The sequence below is a fragment of the Gymnoscopelus braueri genome (genome assembly GCF_963280865.1).
Source record: "Gymnoscopelus braueri genome assembly, chromosome: 3".
Classification (NCBI taxonomy): Eukaryota; Metazoa; Chordata; class Actinopteri; order Myctophiformes; family Myctophidae; genus Gymnoscopelus; species Gymnoscopelus braueri.
This window is the reverse complement of record NC_137612.1, coordinates 37078525-37103968: the sequence shown is the minus strand read 5'-3', so window position 1 is coordinate 37103968 and position 25444 is coordinate 37078525. Positions and strand designations below refer to the sequence as shown.

Genomic DNA, 25444 nt, shown 5'->3' with positions numbered 1-25444 from the left:
TTTGTTACAAATACTTTTGTACTTTTACTCAAGTACATTTTTAATTCCAGACTTTTACCTGTAACATAGTAGTTCTACATTGCAAAATTGATACTTTTACTTAAGTGAAAAAAACCACTGCTAATTACATTGTTACACCTTTAAATTCCCCCTCCCTTTGCTCCCCATGTTCTACGTAGTCTACTCATTATCTAGAAAGGCGCGTCAATCCTCATTGGCTGTAGCTTATTATCAGCAAGTGGTCAGCGTTGCCATGTCGCCTTATTATAAGCGACTTTGGGCTTCTTCTTTTTTTGAAAAATTGGTAGTTGTGGTATTTTTGGGCTTGTTTCTAAGATGTAGTTGCTTATTTGGGCTTGTTAACTAGTTTAAACCAGTGGTTCTCAAACATTGTCATGTCAAGGACCTCCAAATGAATGTAGCCTATTTGTAGACCCAATCACCCAACCTTCTGAAAATGTTTTGTGCCAGAGACCCCCATGCAAGATTTTGTGGATTTTAAAATATTCCCAAATGTTCCACTTTTTTGGTCTGCTATAGGGTTAGAGTGGTCGCTTCTTCTGGGCTTGTTTTAGACCTGATTGCTTATTTCTTTCACACAACCTGGCAACACTGCAAGTAGTGGGACTAGTGGGAGATATGAGGGCACAGGGCAGCAGCATGTTCTCTGCTGCCACCCATGATTATTAGCTGGGTTGGTAACGGAATCCTGTGATTATTATCATTTGTGATACACCCACGACGACGACACTTTCCAGGCGTCTTCTTCCAGCAACGTGACCATGTTGTACGGCCGCGGAGGAGCGATCAGGCTGTGGGCGGCTGTAGATCAAGCGATCAAGTCATCATCGGGCTCATTGCATACAGTGCAAGTGAATGTAAACAGACCGTGGGGCGCCGTCACATGGACACGATTACCTAATAAGTGTACATTTCAATGTCCCCGTGCGTTCTGTGCTGCGGCCACAGGGATCCATGCTCAAGGAACACAGGAGAAGGTTATTGCTGTCCAAAAGTGGGACTCATCGTTGTCTCCTGTCTGGAGGATCTCGGATCACCGTGGACACTTCTCTGATCGGGTGGATCTCACCACCAGAAGAGATCACATCCACGGGTACAACTACAGTCAGTCACTCTTGCCACCAGCAAACAGGTGCCTAAGAAGTAGACAAGTAGAAACAGTGATCAGTGCTGCTGCTTTGTTTACTGGTGGCACGAAGCTCTGCTGCTGCTGCAGCCCACTTTGTTCTAACAACATGCAAATAAGAGCCTCGTCTACAGCTGCTGCCACGCAGAGACGCGAGGCAGACGCCGGGGAAACCGACAACAAAGCCGGGGTAAACTATGGTGTTTGTGTAACCCCCTGCCTGGACCCCCCCCCCCCCTTTCCAAATTCAGTGTTTAAACATGCTTGGCTCACACTGTCACACGACACGCGAGGTCAAGGTTGATCTGGTGGTGACGACACGACTGTTTGTCGAGGTCAAGGCTCGAAGATCCACGATCGAGCGGAATATTATGAAATGTCACTAAATTTAGGATTTGCAGACTGGAGATTTTCAGTGTATAACGTTGATCCTATAGTCGGGCGGGGCTGTACAGTGCGGCGATTGGCTAAGTTGGTTGTCAGGACAACCGTTGACAGCTGTCGTCATAGTGTAATAATGTATGTACTAGTGTAAACATCTCGAGATTGCATTACCGTTGAACGTAATATGCCCTGTACAACAACTAGGTAGTGGTTGTCATCTAGGTAGAATGGTTCTCTTCTCTATTTTCACAGAGAAGAGGTAAATCTATCAAACCGGTGTGCATTGCCTTGAGATATTTATGTCCTCCTATATCGGCACAGCGGTTGCCTGGCAACCAGCTAGCCAATTAGAGCTCAAGTTCAACTGTCCATTCTCTCGGGCTGTGGGATGGGATCCAGAACGTTTCCCCCCTGTAAACAGCAGTCGGTAAAGTTATGCAAGGAGGTGCGTTCTCCACGTGGTTTGTTTATTCAATGCTTTTCTACGCAGGCTGCAGTTCATGTGTTCAAAATGTACCTTAAATAGAAACAAAGGCAGTGATTCTTTATATATATATGATTGAACAGAATTGTGGGCAATTTTTCTAAACGTTAAATAAATCTTGTCTCCCCCCAAAAAAATTCTTTAGAAATGGCACAAATAGTAGATCTATAAGCTCATAGTGAGCTTTTAGTGAAAATAGCAGATCTACAGCTTACACTGAGCTTGTAGATTGGTACTTTAGCAATTTCATAAGTGGTTTCAACACAGAGCTCAAATGATGCTGAGTCACTGGCTCCAGTCACTGTCTGTGCTCCCAGGAGCCTCGTTCTCTTTGAGCAGGATGTGAAAGGCACTCTGACTCTGGCCCTGTTAAAATGCAACACAGGTAGTAGCTGCTGACAAACAACTACCACTGCAAACTGCTGTCCCTATACTTGTTCATGACAGTGGCCGTGTACTCCGTATTTGTTTCTAAAAAGGGGATCTAATAGGCATGGCAAGTTTATTTGTACACCACATTTCAGCAACAAGGCAATTCAAACTAAGTGCACATTAAGAGCATTAACAAAAATTGCAAAAGGACAAAACATTAGAATACAATAAAAAAATAGTCAAGTTAAAAGAATAGAACTTAGGAACAAATTAGACATTGGTCCAATTCAGGTGGACTTCTACATGTAGCATAACTAATTTGACTACTGGGTCAAAGCCCAATGCTGTGTATGCTATAACATTTTTATAGTTCAAGACTAGACTTCACTCTCACTATTTTGACGCTGGACGCTGCATTAGTCTGTCTGACATAAGGGATCCAGCCCTTTACCCTTTGCCCCCACTGTGTGTGTGTGTGTGTGTGTGTGTTGTGTGCATGCACACATGCACGCATACCTCTTTTGTGTGCATTTAACAAGGTCTTTGTGAGTGTGTGTTATGTATGTTTTCATTCCCCTGAAAAGCTGTTATCAGACACAGCAGGCCCACTGTTCCCCTCCTACCCGCCCTCCCTGGCACAACTCCCTTTGGCCACTCAATCACATGACACTCCCACGGCTACTGCTGCCTGCCTTTGCTTTTAGCGTGGCCTGGCCTGGCTCGGCCCTATCCTCTCTGAAAAGCAGTGGCCTGCTCTTTCGCCCACTCTATTGTCCATTGTTGCTAGACTACTGACAATGTCACCGAGCTCTGGCCTCATCCTGCGGTTTCAGGACAAATTCCGTGACATGTAGCGGCAAAAGGGAAAAGGGCAGTTTTTGTTTATTTCCATGTTCTTCTCTTTTGGTGGTCTTTTAATCTGTTGATCGGCAATAGTCCCAGATAGCTAGACAGAGCAACCAGAAATGGGTGCAGCAGAAATCTTTTTTGGATATGAAAGGACATTGAAGGCTATTGTAACTTTTCCCTGTGTTTACATAACAAAACAATACATACATTTTGTACCCATTATTTCTCTCTATACCAGTGTCTGATAACTAGGTGTAGAGAAAATGATTGATTAAAATCCGATGATCCAGCTCTTGCCATCCTTATTCCTTACAGTAGTGGACCGTTATTCTCCAAATTACATCATTCGGTCAGCTTACATATCAGTTAATGTGATAGTAGGAGTCTCGTTAGATATGTTGTAGTTAAATTAATAGTTTTACCCTACAGTGACACATTTTTACAGCATGGCCCAAATAGGCGAGCTGTATGTATAGAACAGCGTTAGTCTGTATGTTCCCGTATGTACAGTATGTCCCTCACCCACATTTTGCCTAAATATGGAGTTCCATACTGTACATCCTCAAATATTTGCAGAAATAAGGAAGTTCCACACAGCTCCAGACTGGCCTCGAAATATGACATTGCACAGGGAGGCCACACTGTTATTAGACCAACTAAAAATAGACAATGCATAGTTAAGCATTTCCTGTGTTTTGGCAGCAGGAGGTTTGAATGACTTTGCTGTTGAGGATTGTTGAGGACTGTTCTCTCTACTGCTTTCATTGCTGTCGAGAAGGCTAAAACAAACCTGAAGACTGCAATGAAAAAAGCATTTAGTTATAATTGCATTGATTGTCCATGCACTACGGTTTTGTCATTGCACTCTTTATGACAGTCCAGTGGCTATAAAGACTGACGACAAGAAGGACTGAACCAGCTTTGCTTAGAGTACTAAGTCAGGGTTCAATTTGTTTAAAAAACAGGGAGGGACATTTTCTTAACCACTTAAGCCCTATTCTTTGTATGACAAATGCAATGCATTGTGAGCTTGTAGATCTGCTATTTTTTGAATAATTTGTTTTTGTTTAAAAAAATGTAGATATGTGCCCAAAATAGGGATGCAAGGGTTAATGTGGTTAACATACATATTTAATTGAATTGCTAAATTGTGAAATTGAATCCTGGCCATAGTCCATAGTCTGTTTCCCATAAGTGCTCTAAAATGTAATATAACGTTACTAGTAGAACACAGAAGTGTTGTTTTTCTGTTGGTGGTTAAGGGCTGCTCCCAGTCCCTGACAAATAGACAGATAAAAACTACACTACTGACAGTTTGAGTGTGTTTGGTATCAGTGTGTGTTGTGCATGGGTGGAGGTCATGGCCTAGAACATCACATGCTGTACTTAACACAGTACACACGAAAGTCACGTCAATTTTATTTTAGCACCAAATCAAAACAGAAGTTACCTAAAGGCACTTTCATAACACTTAAAGTTATCCATCCAACTTGATGCATAACCTTTTGATTGATTGAATACTTTATTAACAGTTTGCAAAAAGTACAGAGGTACAGTTATACAATAATGCACAAAAAGCTTGTTTCCATTGTGGTCTTGTAGTCCTGATAGATACAGATATTCAACCTGCTTTGTGAAATATTTCAAAGATATTGATTAAATGGTTTTACAGTTGACAACTGTATCAGTTCAATCTGTCATTGGGCTTATGGTTCATTATATTTATATAAGTTTTGCCTGATGAAGACATTAACGGTTGAAACCGCTTTTTGAATACATATTTTTGGGGAGCTACAATCCAGTCATCCAGTGTGTGGATTTTTTAACTTTTCTATCTTAATTATGCAACATAAACTGCTAAACATTCCAGAAACCAAATATAAAAATGTGAAGACAATAACAAAATTAAGTTCCTTAGCAAGCTTAACATTTCAATTAAATGTAATGTTTGCAGTTGAAGTATAATGTTGGAAGAAGTTAAATTCAGGTAATAGAGTGCCCCAGATACGACCAGATTTCATCTGCAAGGTAAACATGTACAGTACCTTCCCGGCGTGGCCCGAAAATAATTGAGCTCGGTGGTGGTCCCCTCAGAGACCACCCCCACACTAGGGTTGACATCTACAGTACCTAAAATTCAAATATGGGACACCCAGCCGGACGTCCCTTAATCTAAGAAAAATAAGGGACACTCAGAGAAAGAGATGCAATCTTACTGTACGTATATACCGTATGTACAGTTTTTGTATATTATATTAACCAGAATCCATATGCTGGGGGGAACATTAGCCAACAATAGCAGATCTACAAGCTCACAATGCGTTGTGAGAGATTTGGTGTAGACGGAAAGCAGACAGAGCGAATTCGGGTCCAGTTAACTACATGTACAACTATATGTACAGCATATGATCTTGTAAGATGCATGTCACTGATTGTTGATTCCCAAAAAGAATTGTTGATTCCAAAAAATAAGTCTGTCCAGTTCAACAAGGGACACGTCTTTTAGTTTCCAACTAAAAGACGTCCGATCCTACTGAGCCGGAATGTTGCGTTCCATACATACAGCCCCTACCGGTTAAAGTCGGGAAAGCTTCCATAATACATAATACAGTGCATGTGTGAAAGTGACTCATGTAATGCGCACTAGTGGAACTAATCCATTTACTACTACTACTACTACATGCTGGAATGACCTGCCAGCTCCCTGCATCATGTCACGCTGCTGGATTGTATCTGGTGCTTTTTCATTACAGTGTTGCGCGTCCCAAGGTCAAAGGCACAGACATACACTGTCTGTGTGTGTGTGTGTGTGGGGGGGGGGGGGGGGGGTGTTGCTTGTAAGCTTTTGCTTTGTGTGCATGTGTGTCGGTGCTCTCCCACTGAATTACACAAATAACACAACAATAGTCTATGTTTAATCAGCTGACTCAGTGAATGGGCTTGTCTGGACTCTGCTCTCAATAGAGTAAACACATACTGTAGAGGTCCAGGCTTTGTCTGGCCCACTTGGATGACCTCAAGGTTGTCAGCAGCATTGCTGCCCAATTGACTTAGCTGCTTTTAATTTGCATCTTATAATGCCGTTATTAAGCTGCTTTATCTTATGGATCTCAATATCGGTCAATATCTCAATAATGTCCAGCGTAAGCTAATTCAGCATGATATTGACCACAATTATGTGGACATGATAATTTCCCTGTCAATTATTGTTGTGATATATGTGAATCGAGTGTGAATCTTGTGTTTAAATATAGTGTTGTGTGTGTGTGTGTGTGTGTGTGTGGCTGCTGCTGTATGCTTGTGATTTCCTTGATTTGGATTTAGGGCTTCTCAGTTAATCAAGAGATTTCAATTACTGTGCCGCATTCCATTTTGCATTGCCGCTTTCATTTTGTCTTGTGTTATAAATCCAGCGCACCCTTTCCCTTCACAGCGGTGCACTTTCTCCCCTCCATAAAAGCCTAGAAGCCCAAACTCCCCCCTGTTAAGCAAAGGGTTCTCAAAGTGGGGTCTGGGGTCCCCCAGGGTCCTTGCTGGGGTTCCAGGGGGTCCCTAGCAAAATGAGGGAACGGTTTAACCACTTTAACCCTATTTTATACAGCAGCTTTTCATAAATAGCCAATATACAAGCTCACAACATGTTGTGATGCGTTGTGAGTTTACAGAGATCTATTATTTTCAAAACATATTGAACATTTTTGAAAATGTTTGAATTATTTTGAAAACAAACTAACACAAATCTTCTCTGATGGGGGCTCTGGAACTAAATCTTTTCAGATGGGGTCCACGGCCAAATACCAATTTGGGGATCCTTGACATGAAAATGTATAGGAACCACTGCTGTAAGCTGTGAGATGTTTAGTTTAGTGGTTCTCAAACTTGTTCATGTTCAGGAACCCCAAATTAAAATGTATTTGGCCGTGGACCCCCATCTGATTTTTTTGTGTGTGTCTGGGACCCCCATAAAAGATTTGCTGTTAAAATGTCTAATTTAAAAAAAAAATATTTTTATTTTATTTTAAAATGTTCACAAAAGTACACATACAGCCCCCCCCCCACATACAAACCTACATACATAAAGGACAGCACAGATAAAACAAAATAAAAAGGAACAACAAGAAGAGACAAATCTACTGTATAGACATTAAAGGGGAAATCCACCCATTTTCAATATTTAACTATGTCATTAATATAGCATAAAGGAGTTGTGTGGAAATAAGAAAAAATTAAAAAAAAAAATAACATTGCAAAAAAAATTAACATTGCAAAAAAATTAACATTGCAAATTACACCATGATGAGTCATCACAGTGTAATTTGCAATGTTAATTTTTTTGCAATGTTAAATTTTTTTGCAATGTTAATTTTTTTTTAAATTTTTTCTTATTTCCACACAACTCCTTTATGCTATATTAATGACATAGTTAAATATTGAAAATGGGTGGATTTCCCCTTTAAGTAGCTTAAAGAAATAATAGATCTAGACTGAGATAGCTGTAGATAACATATAACATCTCTGATACATACAGGTAGGGATAACGTTTCCATATAATCCAAATAATGTTGCCAAATCTTCAAAAATGTGTCAAACCCATTTCTCAGAAGATACTGTAAGTAATCTTCTCAAGAGCAACACAACTGTTCATTTCTGAGAACCATCTCGCAATGAGGAGGGGGGAGTCAGACTTCCATGTTATTGCAATACATTTCTTAGCAAATGTGTAACCTATATGACTTTAATTTTGTGTTTTCTTAGATTTGCAGCACTGATGGCAGTGAAATTGATCTCTCAACATTTTCTTTTTGGTTTTCCTTTTTGAAAATAGCAGATCTTCGTGTTGTGTGAGCTTGATGTACAGTATAGGTTTAAAAAGGTTAAACTGATTTTGATGCTATATTAACAGATTTTTTTAGGGACCACCGGCTGGAACCCCTCAAGGACCCCTGGGGATCCCCGGACCCCACTTTGAGATCCACTGGTTTAGTTCAGCTGGAGCCTAGATGAGGGAAAGAGAGCCTTTGGTCAACAAGAAAGGTCAAACTAATTCAGCAGTTAGGAAACGCATCGGTTTCACAAGAAACCGACAAGAAACGGCAACAAATAGTGTGCCATTTATATAAAAACTGTGTTCCAATGGATCCAATTTAGTTATAATTCAGTCACAAACTCGTGTTAATACTTTCATTTGTTAAATGTATAAAACCTACAGACATACCTGAAGTTGTCACTTTTGGGAGCCAACCCATGACAAAGCCAGGAAAGGCAAGAAGTGCACCACCTACGTAGATGCACTGCGGCGCGACGGCTTAGCTAACAACACTGTAGAGCGCAAGACCCTGATGCTAGATAGGAGAGTGTGGAGGGCAGCGATTCAGGAGTCCTGAGTTGGTGTTAGACCACACTCTCGCATCGCATGTCACTTTCTACCTACCGTACCTATTTTGGGCAAGTAATTCAACATTTTCCAAAATAACGACTTTTGCATGACACTGTCATAGGACGAATTATAAAATAGAATTATGAAATGTTGTTTATGAGAATAACATAAAGAGATGAAATATGGAGTTACAAAGTTTCTGCCCGACAGCGATGATAGATTCATACGTTTCTCAAAAATGCAGCTGGACCGGTAGGTGAGGTTCATCAGCAGACCTGGCTCACAAGGAAGGGTTCAGGGTTGTCTTTAAAAGAGTGAAAGTGTGGTCTCTTGAAAAACTCTTTGAAACTTGTAGCCTGCTGTCTCTCACAATTCAGACTCCCAAGAGAGATTTCATATAATTCCTTTGATAATGAATCACACAGCCACAGTAAGAGAACCCCAGAGACTAGGATGACTTGATGGTTCAAACACTATAATGTAGTGTCGCATTTTACTATTATTATTATACTATTACAATGTCTTACTCATGAAGGTAGATGTGTTTTTCCAACTCTCTTGTTCAATAGACTTCAAAGCACATTGTTATGCTTTCAAATTCTTTCTGAAGACTTTATATGTTATTACTGACAATGCTGGCTGATGGAGTTTCAGAATCTGGATATCACTTTCCTAGGGCTACTACCCTCTCTCTGAAAATTGTTATGATTTGTCTGTTGAGGGAAATCTACCCCATTTTCTACTGTATCACTTCACTATTCTCTCTCTCTCTCTCACAAACACCATTTTCCATTCCTTTTCTTTCCTATATGATTAGTATTCTATTAATCCTAATTTTTCTTTCTCTGTATTTTCTTCTTTAATGTTCTCTCTCTTCACCCAGGAGGAGCAGAATGTAAAGGAGACCCCCCCTTCTTCCTCCTCCTCTTCCTCCTCCTCGCCGAAGGCCCCAGGGGAGCCAGAGCCCGAGCCGCAGCAGGACAAGCCCAACAAGACCCAGCAGCTAAAGAAGGTCTTCAAAGAGTACGGAGCAGTGGGAGTCTCCTTCCACATCTCAATGTCCCTCATGTCCCTGGGAATGTTCTACCTCCTTGTCTCCAGGTAATATTGTTCAAATGCCCCAGTGCTCTGGGACTAGAGCTAAGAATTATACTTGGTCATACAAAAATAACAGAAAATCTGTTATATTCTTTAGGGGTGCAACAGTTAATCGAACTAAGCAAACTAACTAAATCGATTAATAATCTATCCCTATCTATGTTGGGCATGTCATTATAGGTGTTTTTTGGGTTTTTTTTGTCAAAAGATGCAACGTGTTGTGAGCTTATAAATCTGTTATTTTCAAAGAAAATTGCGCCATACCGTTGTGCGACTAAGTACTGTATAAAACAACACTTATGTGGTTAATTGATACATCGATATATGAAAAGAAAACACAGCATGCCGCTCGATTATTCAATTAATCTAAAAAGTAATCGAAAAGTTCACCAAAAATAGCGGATGTTCTGTTATCTTTGGCAAGTGACACAGCTGTATGACAAAGTGTAAATTACTCTCACGAGTGAGTCACAAGAGCTGCTTTTGGGCAAAAACTGTAGGTTAAAACATGTTACATATTAATTCAAAAACCTGTCGGTTTATTAGCTGTTTTTCAAGCTCACTTACTGTACCACATGCAGGATTGTTCAAAGTTCGTTTCAAAATGCTTTTCAAATCAGATGTGAACAATGATTTTAATCTTGTACAGAAGATCAGTGAACCTCAAAGCAGCACCAATCTTTGGTACCATATTCAAATGTATCTTTATCATTTCATGTTTTTATTGTTAGATTTTCACAAATGTTGCTATAAAAGTAACAACTCCTAAATGCAACACAGCTTTATATGGCCAGCGGGTAAAATAGAGCACATGCTAGGTCTGTGCATTGGCCCATCTATCTAGTGCCAGAGTTTGTAGCCCTCTCTCTCTGTCTGTGTGGGCATGTGCCAGGGGCGTGAATTCCAGAGGGCCTAGGCAGAGATTATCTGGCAGCTTGGAGGGTTCCTCATATCGTTGCTAATGGGCAGAAACCTCATGTCAAATTCCAAGGCACTCTTCTGGTGACAAAGTTAAAAAGCCTTTATTAGATAGAAATACATTTAAAACAGTGCATGATGACAGTGATACAATCCACGCGTACCGGCCCCACTGCCTTCTTCTTCATATCTCCATATTTTTACTTTTTAATGGGGTTTTTTTCTCGTAAATTCGTAAATGTATTCGCACAAAAGTAGTAGAAATGGCAGATCTACAAGCTCCCAATGCCTCGCGATGCGAGCAACGGCTTTGTACATACCAGGTTTCCACCCAACAGCGACAATATACTGTAGCTTTCTTAATGACCCTTGGACTGCACAATGTACAGAGCATTATCGCTGTCTAGCCACCGAGCCAAGGCACGAGGAGCGGCATTTCAATGCTCAGCGCTGGGGTAACCAGTTGTCAAGGCACAGATGGATCCCTGCATTTAGCTGGATGGAAGCTTGGCTTGCACAACCAGAGCTGTTAAAGTGTGAAAAGAGCGATATGCTGTAGTGATGTACTGTAGCTCTGAGCCTTGTGTCAACACCTTTGTATATTTAGTTTCCAGTGGTGTGATTCATTGAAACTTTGGGCTGATCTGTGACATCAAGACTCTTTTGTACCTTGTTCAAAGGGGGCTTCCCTTTTGATTCTTTGGATTGGTTTGTGGAATACCGTGTGACATTTGGGGATCTACAATACATTCATCAGCCTACAGTACATGAAAGAAAAAAGCTGAAACATTGTACATTTTAACCATTAACTATTACAAACCACTCCGGTATGACAATACTCCCTCTAGTGGAGATCTATATTTGAGCCTTATCCACACAAATAAAAAGATAAATAATAAAGTTATATATTCCAATAGTAATCATAGCTATAGATTGTTCAGTAACATGGGTCTCTCCATCTCTTTTGTAAACACAAAATACATTTTCAGTTTGGGATACCAATTTTATCCAATCAAGACAGAGAGCCCCACAAAGCTCAGTTACAGTTTTATAGTGGTTCAGTTCCAGTTTTGTCTGCTCACTGTTTTGTTTCATTACTTCCAATATCACTTATTTATCCTGTATCCTGTATGAGTTATCTCTCCTGATTGGATTAAATTGCTGTCGCGACCTGAAATGTATTTTCTTGTTTACTATAGAGCTGTGGAGACGGGAAGACCCCTGTTACTGAACAAACATGCCATAGTACTATCAGAATATAGAGCCTTTTAACACTTTAACAAAACGTATCAATAGCTGATCTGCTATTTTTCTTTAAATTAGAAAGAAACGTAACCATAAAAACAAATTGAAACATTTTCATAAAAATCAGGATGCCAGGGTCGGTGAATAAATAAAGTGGTGAATACACTCTAACCTTTTTCTGTGTGGCTTCTTGTCTCACCAGTGGGATTGACATGACGGCGGTGCTTTGCAAGGTGGGCTTCAGCGAAGCGATCGTCGAGTCTAAGATGGCGGCAGGAACGAGCACGTTCGTATTGGCCTACGCTGTTCACAAGCTCTTCGCCCCGGCGCGCATCAGCATCACTCTGGTGTCTGTGCCTCTCATTGTCCGCTACTTCAGAAAGACTGGCCTTTTCAAGCCCCCTACGACCACGCCTTGAAATGAATGTCCTCCCCCTGCCTTTCTAAGCTACAGTGCAGACAAGCTGACTTTCAATGGTCATATTTGAAGCAAAATGACACTTTGGTAGAGGTTTGGGTTGTGTATTTATCTTGCTATGATGTGACTCCAAATATTGGCGAGATATCTTCAATAGTTGCTTCGTTGATTAGAAACTGATCATCCAAATTGACTTACATTGCACTGTTAAACAGGTCTCAAAGTCACTCTTTTAGCACATAAATTATCAATTTCTAATTAACCCATTGACTGTCAATCGCGTAGATCTACGCGAACCTATTTAAAGCCGCCACGTGCCAGTCGCGTAGATCTACGTGAACAAAAAAAAATAATAATAATAAAAATAAATTTGACCCAAAGACCAAGGAGATATGATTTTTCGAAGATCTAGACTCCTATCCACTTCCTTGTTAACTTAAAACTTAAAAATTCTGTATGTCGGCTCCTGAGTACTTTTTTTTTTTCAATGAAAAATCTCTGGCAGTGATCAAGCGCGGCCAGTAATAATTTTGGCAGTTAAAGGTAGGGTAAGTGATATTTTTTGGTTAAAACAAAAAGTATTTTGTTAAAAGGTTAAAATACTATATTCTGATAGTAATCATTGCTATAGAGTGTTTTTTCAGTAACAGATGTCTCCATGTCTCTCCAGCTCTTTAATAAACAGAAAATACATTTTTCGGTAGGTGTCAAAATCTCAGCCAATCAGGAGAAAGTACCCATTTTGAAGCTTAATTTTTATAGTGTTCCAGTTCCAATTTTGCATGCTCATTTCTTAGTGTCATCACTTCCAATTCCACTTGTTTAATCTGTATCCTGATTGAGTTCTCTGTCCTGGTTGGATAAAATTGGAAATGAAACTGAAACGAAAATGCATTTTCTGTTTAATAAAGAGGTGGAGAGACAAGGAGACTCCTAATACTGAACAAACACTCTATAGCAATGAGTACTATAAGAATATAGAGCTATTTAACACTTATTTTAACCAAAGCAAATCACTTACCCTACCTTTAATGTGAAGGAGCAACCATTGAAGATATCTTGCCAATATTTGGAGTTGCATCGTAGCAACCCTAAAGTGTAATTTTGCTTTAACGTGCGTGCGTGTGTGTGTGTGTGTGTGTATATAAAGTGTGTATATAAAGTATATATGTAACTGCCTGATCCTATCTCAGGTGTCACCTCTTTTGTGAATTCAGGTAAAACTTCAACATCTACATCAGTGCCCGGGTGGGGGGGGGGGTCAACTTCAAAATCGTTGCTGTCAGGTGGAAACCTTGTACATCCAAAACCTTTCCTTTTTTTAATCATATTTATTTTTAAATTAAAGTAATTACAATAGAGAAAATAGCCAATCTACAAACTCACAACGTATCGCTTTGTGAGCTTATAGAGCTGCTATTTTCACTACTTTTGTGTGACACTCTTGTATGATGGAAGTAGGACATTCATTTACGAAAAAACGCAACAAATTAGAAATATGGAGATGCAAGGTTTCTGCCCGACAGCAACGCTATACTGTAGATGCATGCCAGGATTAGGTCTAATTGACAATTGTCTTAGATTTGTGAAGGTTAATCGCCAGGAAGAGATTAAAGAGTTTTAGTTTTTCTCACATTCCTTCACGGTGAATGAAGAATTCAGCTCGTGGGGTTCAACACAAACGAACGTGCTTGCCCAGGCACACTCCTTGTTCGAGCGTGAGACTGTTTTATCCCGGAAGTGTTTTAAATGGTTACTTTTGAGCGAAAAGTACTAATGACTATACGACTGGATACATGACACTTGGATTGTACTGTGAGCAGGGAAAAGTATGGATTTTTTATGTAAAGAATGTGTAGGAACATTGTGTGAGAGTTGTGTTGCAGTTTATACATTGTATTTTAATATAGTTTTGTTATTGTTTGTCAAGGACCCCTATTTTCTTAAATTTAAGTATTTTCTTTGTATTTGGATTCTTCATTCAATTTGAAGGAATGCAAGAAAAGCAACATTCTCTATGAATTGAAGCCCTCACTGGGTTATTTATTGAAAAACTGGGGGAATTTCTTTAAAAGCGTTTGCTGCAACTATAAGGTGAGGGGGACTGTCAGAAAGTTATTATTAAAGATATGAACTGTATGACTTGCTCCAAGTCTATGAATGGACTACAGCATCCATTCCCAACCTATGGGCCGTCAGGATATTACAAGTGGACCTCCAAATAGTTGGCAAAACAGATAAGTAGGAACTTAAAGTATACTACGCTAAAGAAATGGAGAAAGGAACATGGACAGATGGTTCCAAGTATGGACCTCTTCCTGATTGGCCATTTGGCCACTAAGTGGCCAAATGACCAATCAGGTCAATTGAGAAATGGCCCATGATTCATAAAAGTTTTGGAACCAGTGGACTACAGCGTTTATGTACGTAGGTCTAAGCATGCATCTACCTTGGAATAGGAACCCCCCCCCCCCCCCCTAAAATCAGTGCTGCTGTGGCAATAAGTGTTCATACAGTGTCCTTTCTGTAAATGTATTTACTCTCATGAATCTATGAGCAACAAAATGCCAACAAATGCCATGTAACCACTTTCTATAAACTCAACTAGTCCCTGAACAGGACACATTCCAAAAAAAGTGTAAATGAATGGTCTCTCAATATTATTTACAATCTGGAGATCCATCTGGGATTCAGAGTTGTTGTCCCAAGCTCTTTGAGAAGGGGGAGTTGGTTTGTTGCTGTTGGCACAATCAGCTCCTCTCTCTCCCGCTGTATAAGGGTCCCAGTGGGGGACGTGTGGAAAAAGCTGATTTCTCTTCCACTGTCCTGTTAGCTGACTTGGCCATGTTTTGCTGTTTTGTGAATCAGCAGAATAATTCAGGTTCTTTATATCCCGTACCGCTTCCTCGGCATCATCTCGCCGTCTGTCCTTTTCCTCTACCTCCCTCCTTTCTTCTCTTGTCTCACCTCCATCCTCCCCTCCTCCTCCTCTCTCCCTCATTTTCTACTCTGCTGTTATTGCCTCTCGTTCTTCGTCCTCGCCCTCTCTTCCCCCATGTTGTTACTTTCTCCAGAACGCTATGCTCTTTCCTCTCTCCCATGTAGGGTTGGGATCCGGAACCCGGAGGAACCGGATCCAACATTGAGGAACCGGAATTGGTTCCATCATATTTGGAACCGTTTCCGGAACCGGTTTATCACGCTCTCAGAGCTGGTATGTATGTGGACTTCATGTCTGCTATACAATTACAAAATTGTTGGTTCTCAAACTTTTCAATTTCAAGAACCATAACTCTCAGAGTTACAGACCTGTAAGGGTCCATTTGGAACCAGACCGTTAAGACGAAATTGTTAAGGAACCAGAATAGTTAAAATCCTGAAGGATCCCAACTCTACTCCCATGTACAAGTGGCCAAGCAATCATTGCTCATTCATAATTCTAATGAATTCTATGTAAAAGATGGATGTTCATTACAAGCTTTAGATAAATACTACATGTTGGTGACATGTTGATATTCTCTCCACAATGTTGTCGTTGTACTTTGTTTGAATTGTTTTAGAACTTAAGTTGTGTTAAATTACTATTAAATTGGTAAATGTGTTTTAATGCTTGGTGTATTCTTGTCTTAATCGGGTTTCCGATTAAACATTCATGACACAGTGTCTGGATGGTGCAGGCCAAGTTCCTCTCCACTACCGTGGAGACTGGGGTTCAATTCCTCCATGTCGGTGCCTCTGGCATGGCTGGGCGCTCCAGTGAACACAATTGCCTGTGTTTGTGTCTGGGTGGGAAGTTGGGAGGTGAGGGCATTCTCTGTCGCTGGCTCGCTGCACTAGAAGTCTCACAAGCCAGACTGTTGCCTCCCATCATTTTCAAATGCTTTGTGCAAAACTGTAGTTCCAGAAGATGTCAAACCAATTTCCTGTTCCGGTTCAGTGTTCTATAGCTTCATTTGACATTTCCTCTAGCACCACCCTCAGGGAAAATGTAAACATTGCACACAAGATATCTCATAATCTAACAGGCAGATTGCTGGTTGAACTCTACTGATTTTGGTGACCGCAGCCCCATGGCCTTGCCTCTAGCATCACCCTCATGCCTTATGCTTAATTGTGATACTTTATTTTATTTAAACCTTTATGCAAGGTCAGTTCAAATCACTTTGGTCTGTTAGGGTGTAAGGAGTAGCACGACCTCTAGGTATCGCGTAGCTCACAACGCCTGACGTGAGCTTGTCGATTGTCTGTCTTTCTATTTAATTAGTTTTTAATATATTTTCAAAATGTTCACCTATAATAACAAGCCCAAAATAGGGACACCATGATGAAAGTAGATAAAAGCATATTTTAAATAATAAAGGTCTGCACTGCATTACATAAAATGTCTATCCTGCCCCCCTTCTTAAGTTATCATGACTTGTTTTCCTTTTCTTCAACACATTATTTCCTGCCTTTTTGTGATTGTTTCCTACAATCTTCATGGTTAGAACGACTCAGAGATGACCAAGTGAAGACGGAAAAGGCTGCGAATTTCTGCCTTCGTTCATTTCCCTGTTTTGACCACAGAGGGGAGCTCCTGAACCACAAATCCCAAGCAGGGATTAATTTAGTTTCTCACTGGTTAACATGTTTCATGAATGTATTTGTATCCTCCTGTCCTCATTATACACACCAGTGTGGCTTTGCAGGAAGCTCGATTAATCAGCCTGTCAAAAAAAAGAAAAGAAGGAGCTCATGAAATAAGCCAAATTCTCATAATGAGCATGTCATTGGTTAGTAAGACAAGATCTCTGAAATCCACAAAAAAACACGATTCTTGTTCATAGATGCTGTAGATGCCAACCTGGCAGTGCTTTTAAACACTCCCCACAAGTCATCTGTTGACAAATGAAAGATCACACAACTATTTACTAGTAATGAACAGCTATCTTGCGGTACGTTAACACCCTCTGTGCTCTTAGACGTGCACAGCATGCATTTAAGCCCTTACTTTGTTGCAGCAGGTGTTGTACCATGTTCTACACTCCTCCGTTCGTTCCTTCCTTCTTTCTCTTTCTCTCTCCTCTTTCACTCCCTTCTCCTCTTCTCCCCCACTTGAAGGATTGATTGGGCCAACTGGCGCTGTAAGCAGCCTCAGCTGGTGCGAGGGGTCCCCCAGGAGGGGCTCTGCGTCGGAGAGGAGGATCCGCCTCGGACGAGGCCTGATCTCCTGCGCTCCTCCTGGGCAGGGTGAATAATTCAGCCGGTGGAGCCAGACGAGGTGAGCTGTGGATGTGGGGGAATACACCTGTTATCAGCCCAACTTTAAGGACTGTGGGCACTGGCAGCCTAGTGACACACACAGCCATCTCTCTCTCTCGCTCTCTCTCTCTCACACACACACACACACACACACACACACACACACACACACACACACACACACACACACACACAGAGGTGGAGGAAGCAGAAGCCTGCCTGGGCCTCATTAGCCATGATGAGGACAGGGAGCTGCCATCGCCTCTCCATCCCCTGCATGTCCCCCATGGCTAGGAACAAATTGGTGACAGCGCTCCCAGCCACTCTGTCGGGCTACCTGAGACGCACTCTGCTCTGTCACCAGGTTCCCCTCTTTCCACATGGCGGTACGGACGTGCGTGTGTATATCTGCTCGAGCTCAATTTATACTCCCATCGCATATGGCGTCGCTTGCCGAAAATAACAGATTTCCAAGCTAACGACACCGTCGTGGCACTACAGAGTATAACATTTAAATAAATATAAATATAAAATCTATCTGCTGCTGTCTTTCTCTCTCACACATACACACCGAGCAGGACAGACGAGCACACTCCATGTCGCCTTTTTCGCTCGGGAGGAACGGGAGAGCACCGAGGCACGTTCTGGGCGGACCGCTTGACTCGCTCTCACAGAGCGCTCTTGACCTAAGTCAAGGGGGAAGGCCCTCCGCCCCCCCGGAGCCGTGCAGGGGTTCAGGTCCCTGCCTCAGGTACAGACGTATAGCCTCCCATAAGAAGGTCATTAACAGTCCCTCTGTGTTTACTCTTGACAGAGCGTCAGGCGTTTTCATGTCACATTCCGGTGCACGCCAAAGCTGCAAGTCCTTGAGAGCACAGCGCCAAGTGCTGCTGATGCATGCAGTGATGCACAGATTTATACCACACACAATCTCTCTCCCTCTCTCTCTCTCCTTCTCACGCACACACTTTCTCTTCATCTCTCTGTCACTTCTCGTCTTTTTCTTGTGCCTCCCTTTATTACTTTACGGCATAAAGTTTACGCTTTCATCACAATATTATTTCTATATTGTTTGCACCCGATTATTACTATCCTTTTTCTTATTAAGCCCCCCCCTCTCTCATTCTCTGTCTCTCTCTGTGTATGTATGTCTCTCTCTCTCTCTCCATCTCCTGACCCACTCAGTAAACTTTGCGTGTCTAGACGGAGAGGCAGCTTCAGTCAGCCTCACTGGGTTCAAAGTCGCCCTGTTGAACTTCTTAGCTGGGAGGTGTGACACCTAGTCTTTTTAGGAACGCCATGCACGCAAACCTACACGATGTGTACCCCAGCATTGCCGAGCACCCGACAACATGCACGGGCCCCCCCCCACACACACACACACACACACTCTCCTCATCGCTTTGTTCTTTTCTCTTATATTCTTAAGCCTACCACTCTCTGTCAAGGCTCTCTCACTTGCCATCTTTGCCTCTCCTCTCTCTCTTTCTTTCTCGCCCCCCCTCTCTTACACTCTCCCTTTCTCTTGCATACTCTCTCTCCCTCTCTCTCCTCTCTCTGTCTCTCTGTCACTCTCTCTCTGTCACTCTCTGTGTCACTCTCTCTCTCTCTCTCTCTCTCTCTCTCTCTCTCTCTCTCTCTCTCTCTCTCTCTCTCTCTTTTTCACAGTCACCACTGTCTCCCTCCCTCTCTTTCACCCTCTCTCTCTCTCTCTCTCTCTCTCTCTCTCTCTCTCCCCCCCTCCCTCTCTCTCCCTCCCTACCCATCTCTGAGTTAAGTTTAACAGCTGCACCTGATGGCAGCATCATCCTGGAGCACCTGTCAGCTGTCTGCCTTCATCATGGCTCCTCCGCTGCCACCAGGGCCAACGGGGAAGTAACGCTGCCGACAGTCGCTACTATCAACAGCTGCATCTTATTATTTTAAACAGGGGTGCCAGTCAATTTCCACAGAGAAGCGTTTATTTAATTTTTAATTTAATTTTTCATTCCACACCGCCTCCTCATCCTCCTCCCTGTCGCTCTCTCTCCTGGTTCTCCGGGATGGCAACGTGTTGAATACGGGCAATTATAATTGGGCGGAGAGAGGGAGGTGATGGTGGAGAGACGGAGAGAGAGAGAGAGGCAGGGAGTTTATCTACCCGGCGACAGAGAGGAGAAGGGGATGGAAGGCGGCAGGCATAAGTTGTCAAATTGTTTTTGACAGTTGAGGATTATGTTTTTAACTGTCTGTGACTGTAACTCGGCGGAATGGCTTTCACCCGTCTACGCAGCAAGCCCGGGTCATTCAGTTCACCTCAAGTTCAGGTGATAGGCTACTTATTTTTTTTATAGATTTATTTTTGGCATTTTATGCTTTATTTCAGATAGAGACAGTCAACAGAAGACATGAAATACTTGAGAGAGTGGGGGGGGGGATTAGAACCCAGGCCAGTTGTGGGAAGGACTAGCCTTATTTATGTGGTATGCACACACCTAGGTGCCTCCATAGGCTACTCGATTGGGAATAATCATAGATCTATTGATCCATTTGACTCTGAGAGTGTACAAATGAAACCAAATGGACCTGTAAGCCGGGGGGGTGTTGGTCTTAAAAAGTTAAGACCAGCTCCAAAACTGGACCAGCTTGGAGCTGCAGCACAACCTATTTCAGTCCATCCATCTGAACTGAACACACCACAACACACTTTCAAGCACTTGAACATTTCAAACATCAGTGAAACAGACAGGGCTCAAGGTTCTGATAGCTGATTTTTTGGGGGGACCTTTTCTGCCTTTTTATTGATAGAATACAGTAGACTGTCAGGATATAGGGAGAGAGAGATGGGGAGTGACACGGACCAAAGGTCGTCGGGATCAGGATTCGAACCCGCAACATGCTGTCAGGCTGCAATAGCAGCCTAGGTGCCCGGAACGCTACGCCAGCCATCCGGGCCATGAATGCAAATTTTAACAACACAACCAGTCTGTGTCTGTTAATGATTGCACCGTTTAATGTGTCTGTGTGTAAATTCTGAAGTAAATCTTTATTCATTTCACCTTGATACGACACAGCGCATTTCATTTGTTTACCATAGATGGACAGATTTTCCATGGTTCTGCCATAAGGTTTGTGAACACTCTTCCACACTAAGAGATCTATTCAAATTTAACAAGAGGAATGGTGGGCGAGGAAGTAATTCCCATCCCAGTCTATTATCAACCGGGGCAAATAATTTAATTTAATGAAATGAATGAATAACTCCCCTTTTCTTCCCTTTTATTTGACATAAATAAATGAGATATCGTTGCTGTCGGGTGGAACCCTTGTATGTCCAAACCCGTTTTTAATTATAAACAAAAAAAAAACATTTTAATATAGTGAAAATAGCCAATCTACAAGCTCACAACGCCTCGTATCACGAGCTTGTAGATCGGTTATTTTCATTCCTTTTTTTGCAACACTCTTGTATGATGAAGTAGGGCATTAATTTATGAAAAAAAACATTATACAAGTTGAAATATGGAGATATGAGATTTTGCCCGACAGCAACAATATTACTAGTCAATACCCTGGGAAGCGTGTGTCCCATACTTGCGGCAGACTTATTAGCAAAAATGTTAATAAACAGCTTCAACAAGGTAGAATGGAAGAAGAAAAATCATATTTGTGTGCAATTTCATATTGATTGGCCAACACAGAAACATTTATGAAGACCAGGACTAGTTTTCTCAATTTTATAGTATGATTCAATTATAGATTACTACAATTATATAGATTACAAATGATAGTTTTCCCATGATCACCTTCATCCTAAGATCTCCTGGTATTACTATTGCATTATACTGTATATCCATAGAAAGGAACACCATTTGCTATACTATACATGCTATAATTATCTTCTTTCTTTCTCTCTTTCTTTCTTATTTTATAGACCAGTGAGACATACAGACAGATGGATGTCACCAGTCAGATCACAGGCTCAGCCATTTGTGACACCCCTGATGAAGGTATGACCTGTGATTTCCTGATTGCAATGCAGTACAAGGTACAATTAGTAATCTTAAATCTTATTTGAGCATATATGATAAGCCATATGTCATATATTCGATGCGATGCGAGAGTGCGGTCTAGCCAACACCTACTCGGGACTCCTGGATCGCTGCCCTCCACACTCCTATCTACTGTAACATCAGGGTCTTGAGCTCTAGTTGTTAGCTAAGCTGTCTCGCCTCAGTGCATCTACGTAGTGCGCTTCTTGCCTTTCCTGGTTTTGCCCTGGGTTGGCTCCCATATCCCCAGTGAGAAATTATAGCTGATTCTGGACTTTGGAGGGCACTTCCCACACGTTATCCAGGTGTTTGAAGATCCAGATGTTCAGTTAGAATGCATGAGTGGTAATGAGCACTTGCCTTGCCCTCCAGGACTAGGCTTGGGATCCGGGACCGGGTCCTACATTGAGGAACCGGAATCGGCTGCATCACATTTGGAACCGCTTCCGGAACCGGTTTATCACACTGTCAGAGCTGGTATGTGGACTTCACGTCTGCTATACAATTATAATACCAGTGGTTCTCAAACTTTTTAATTTCAAACACTTTTAGAGTTACAGACCTGTAAGGGTCCATTTGGAACCCCCCCCCCCCCCCCCCTATAAAAATTATTTCCGTTAAGGAACCGTTAAGGAATCGGAACCTTATGAGGGAATTGTTAAGGAACCGGAATTGTTAAAATCCTAAAGGGTCCCAACCCTATCTAGGACATGATTGGGCTCAAATCATGACGGACACAAACAAACACCAGCCGACACCATTACGGAGTCACCGGACGCTGAAGGAAGTCTGCTTGCCTGTGTAGTACCCTTCATTTCGAAAACAGCCAATAAATCCTCCTTAAATGACCCCCCCTCCTTAAATCATAGCCCTCCTTAAACGATTCTTCCTGGAACGATTCCCATAGCGCTGACTTGTCTGCTCAGCGGAGGGCACTCATGGATCAAACCATTAACAGGAAAGCCGGGGCAGGGGCTAGCCGCAGTAGCTCAGGGCTTACTAGCGGCCTGGCCCTCAGATCATCAGCTGCGACCCCCCCCCCCCCCCCCCCACCACCCCACCACCCCAACCCACCCACACACCCCGCCCCACCCACCCTTCCCCTGCAAGCCCACTGGAAAGCAAACAGACAGACAATTTCTTTCAATTAGCGCAAATGGGCCAGCCCAATAAATTTTAGTTTGTACCTTCAGACGTGAGGGCCCTGTTGCATGTCCCGTGGAAAATGAAGACTAATGGAGGTCTGCTGGAGCTGCTGAGTGCTTGGGTTTTGTACCACTATGCTTACTGCCGCCTGCCCACAGCTGACACCCCCCACACACCCTCCACCCTGCCCAGAGCCATCAGCCAAACCCCCCCCTGCCCAGAGCCATCAGCCAAACCCCCCCCCCCGACAGACAGACAGACACACACACACACACACACACACACACACACACACACACACCCTTCCTCTTTCTATCCTTCCCCTCCTTCCCTTAGCTAAGTGCAGTCGGTTGCTGAGCGTTGCACAAAACAAATGTTTAATACATTTATTCACGAGTTAGATTAATTTTCTGTTTTAAGCATTATTCCTGTGTCGTTACGCGGGGCTATTCATCACCGCACGACGACAGCCAGTAACGTACGCATCGTTCAAGCTCAGCGACAGCTCCAGAGACGGTCTATTGAATGAGAGTCACCCACACATACACGCCTACACAGTTGCTGCCAGTGTTCATATATACAGTATATACTATATTAAAATTGGCTAATGGGATTGCGGGCCAGTCAGCCGGGTGGCCGGCGGTCGGGTGGGCGGGCGTAGCTCTGACGTCACTCTGACTCAGCCATAACGGAGTTCCCAATGCAGCTACGCCAAAATATGGAGTGTGTTGTCTAACCTCAATGTGTCGTCATGGCACCAGCCGCAAACAATCCAGTCAGCTGAGCATAATCACTATATTATACTGATGACATCAGTGATCTCCATCTATGGGCATAAAAGGGACAAAGACTGACAGATACAGAGATCCGGTTGTCCAGAGCCACACATATGGTCATGTGCATGCATATATGGAACGAACCGACCGACTTCAAACTGCAGTGGCAAGGACTCGAGGGAGTGCGGTGCCCACCGTCAAGTAGTTCAGATATCCTGTCAAGAAGCACCGAGCCAACCAATATCCTATATTAAAATTGTCTAGTGGGTCAACCGACGGTGGGTGGGTGGATGTCACAAACGTAACATGCGGACCTGGGAGGCGCACTGTTGCTCCGATCCGCACCAAACTTGGCTCTAACATTGGTCACGGGTCTGCCATCAGAATAGCCACAGCAACCCCTGGGTGCCACAGGCGCACCATTGCTCCGCCCCCCTCTGTGTTCCTATTGGCTGGGGTTTAAGTGCGACGTATACATGTGAGGGCCGCGTTGCGGCCCAAACCTCTAGAATATATTCTCTGTCAACCTTGTATCTCCAAATTTCAACTTTTTATGTTTTTTCGTCATTTAATGCATCATACAAGAGTGTCAAGCAAAAGTAGTTAAAATAGGTGATCTTTAAGCTCACAATGCATCGCGTGAGCTTGAAGATCTGCTACTTTCACATTTTCTCAAAAGTAACGGCTTTGGACATACAAGGTTTCCACCCTACAGCGACGATATACGTATAATATAATTTATATATACATAGATATATGCAGTGTTGGATCATGCCACTGACAATATGAAGAATAAAACCTGGCTAGGATATTTCAACAAGGTATCAATGAGTAGTTAAATATTTGCCAGGCTTCTTTCGTCATTTCATTCTGCCCCAGGGTTGTACAAAGTCATATTTGGAGAGTTCATTTAACCCTGCGAGTGTACAAAATGTAAAATTCGTACTCTCTCAGATTTAAATAAACTGGTCTTCTGTTATAAAGAGAGAGCGGATATGCAATTGGCCCCCGGTCTCTGTCTCCCAAAAACGGACACAAACACCAGTGCCAATAACAATAATAATAAAGATGAATAATTCAAAGGATCTTTGAGTCACTCGGACGTGTGAAACACCCTGGGGCTGCTGGTAGTTGATGAGGGAAGAAACACAGTGCCTTTGTCATGCACTAGATATATATTAACTACAAGTGAGCGGGGAGCCAGAGCACATTGATTTTGCAATATAGAACTCAATCAAAGAGAATTATGGATGGCCCTAACTACTGTGATTTGCCTGTGTGCCGCTCATTAAACGTAACATCTATATGGGTTACACACACCCCACACCCTCCCCCAGGGGCGGAAGGTTTACCGTTGCTTTTGTATTATTAAGAGGAATAAAGTAACATGATCACTGTTAGGCTTAATTAACCACTTAAGCCCTTTTTTAATACTTGGGCTATTAGAAAACAGCAGATCTACACGATCGCAGTGTGACGTGTATGTGAGCTTGTAGATCAACTAATTATATGCCCTATAATGACATGCCCAAAATAGGGATGCCAGGTTGAAAGTGGTTAAGGTAGCTCCCTGTCACAAAAGGAATGTGAGGAGGGAGGAGAGAAAGATGGGTGACGAGTGGACGAGAGAGGAATGACATTAGCTGAAAGAGTTGTGTGTGTGTGTGTGTGTGTGTGTGTGTGTGTGTGTGTGTGTGTGTGTGTGTGTGTGTGTGTGTGTGTGTGTGTGTGTGGTGTGTGTGTGTGTGTGTGTGTGTGTGTGTGTGTGTGTGTGTGTGTGTGTAGGGAGAGAGAAAAGAGAGTGTGTGCGTGCGTGTCTGTGTGTGTGAGGAAACCATTATTACAGTCCGCGCAGATAAACTATGCATCAAAGTTTAACGTTTATTGAAAAGCCATTTTTATGTGGGCTTTGAGGCATGGAAATGAGAGGCCTATGTTCAAACACATCAATACAACAG

General features: G+C 42.4%; 2 protein-coding genes across 2 annotated transcripts in view; both read left to right on the top strand.

Annotated features, from left to right (window-relative positions):
* The first annotated feature begins 627 nt into the window (after positions 1 to 627).
* On the top strand, positions 628 to 15893 carry fam210b (family with sequence similarity 210 member B). The gene is made up of 3 exons (XM_080424163.1): positions 628 to 1337; positions 9497 to 9714; positions 12077 to 15893. Exons 1-3 carry the CDS (start codon positions 783 to 785, stop codon positions 12291 to 12293), a joined length of 990 nt encoding a protein of 329 aa, XP_080280289.1. The 5' UTR covers positions 628 to 782; the 3' UTR covers positions 12294 to 15893.
* Positions 15894 to 20609: 4716 nt separating this feature from the next.
* Positions 20610 to 25444, top strand: part of LOC308082173 (cytochrome c oxidase subunit NDUFA4) — a 24088-nt gene continuing 19253 nt past the window's right edge. The window contains exons 1-2 of the mRNA XM_080423838.1: positions 20610 to 20640; positions 21447 to 21522. Coding sequence (XP_080279964.1) covers positions 21472 to 21522 — 51 coding nt within the window. The 5' untranslated portion in view covers positions 20610 to 20640; positions 21447 to 21471. The remainder of the gene's footprint in view (positions 20641 to 21446; positions 21523 to 25444) is intronic.

Excerpts from the sequence above, each read along its gene's own strand:
- fam210b (XM_080424163.1), top strand. The coding sequence starts at position 783 with ATGTTGTACGGCCGCGGAGGAGCGATCAGGCTGTGGGCGGCTGTAGAT. Across the intron at positions 1,338-9,496 it reads AAACCGACAACAAAGCCGGG|GAGGAGCAGAATGTAAAGGA; the intron begins GTAAACTATGGT and ends CTCTTCACCCAG. Across the intron at positions 9,715-12,076 it reads TTCTACCTCCTTGTCTCCAG|TGGGATTGACATGACGGCGG; the intron begins GTAATATTGTTC and ends TTGTCTCACCAG.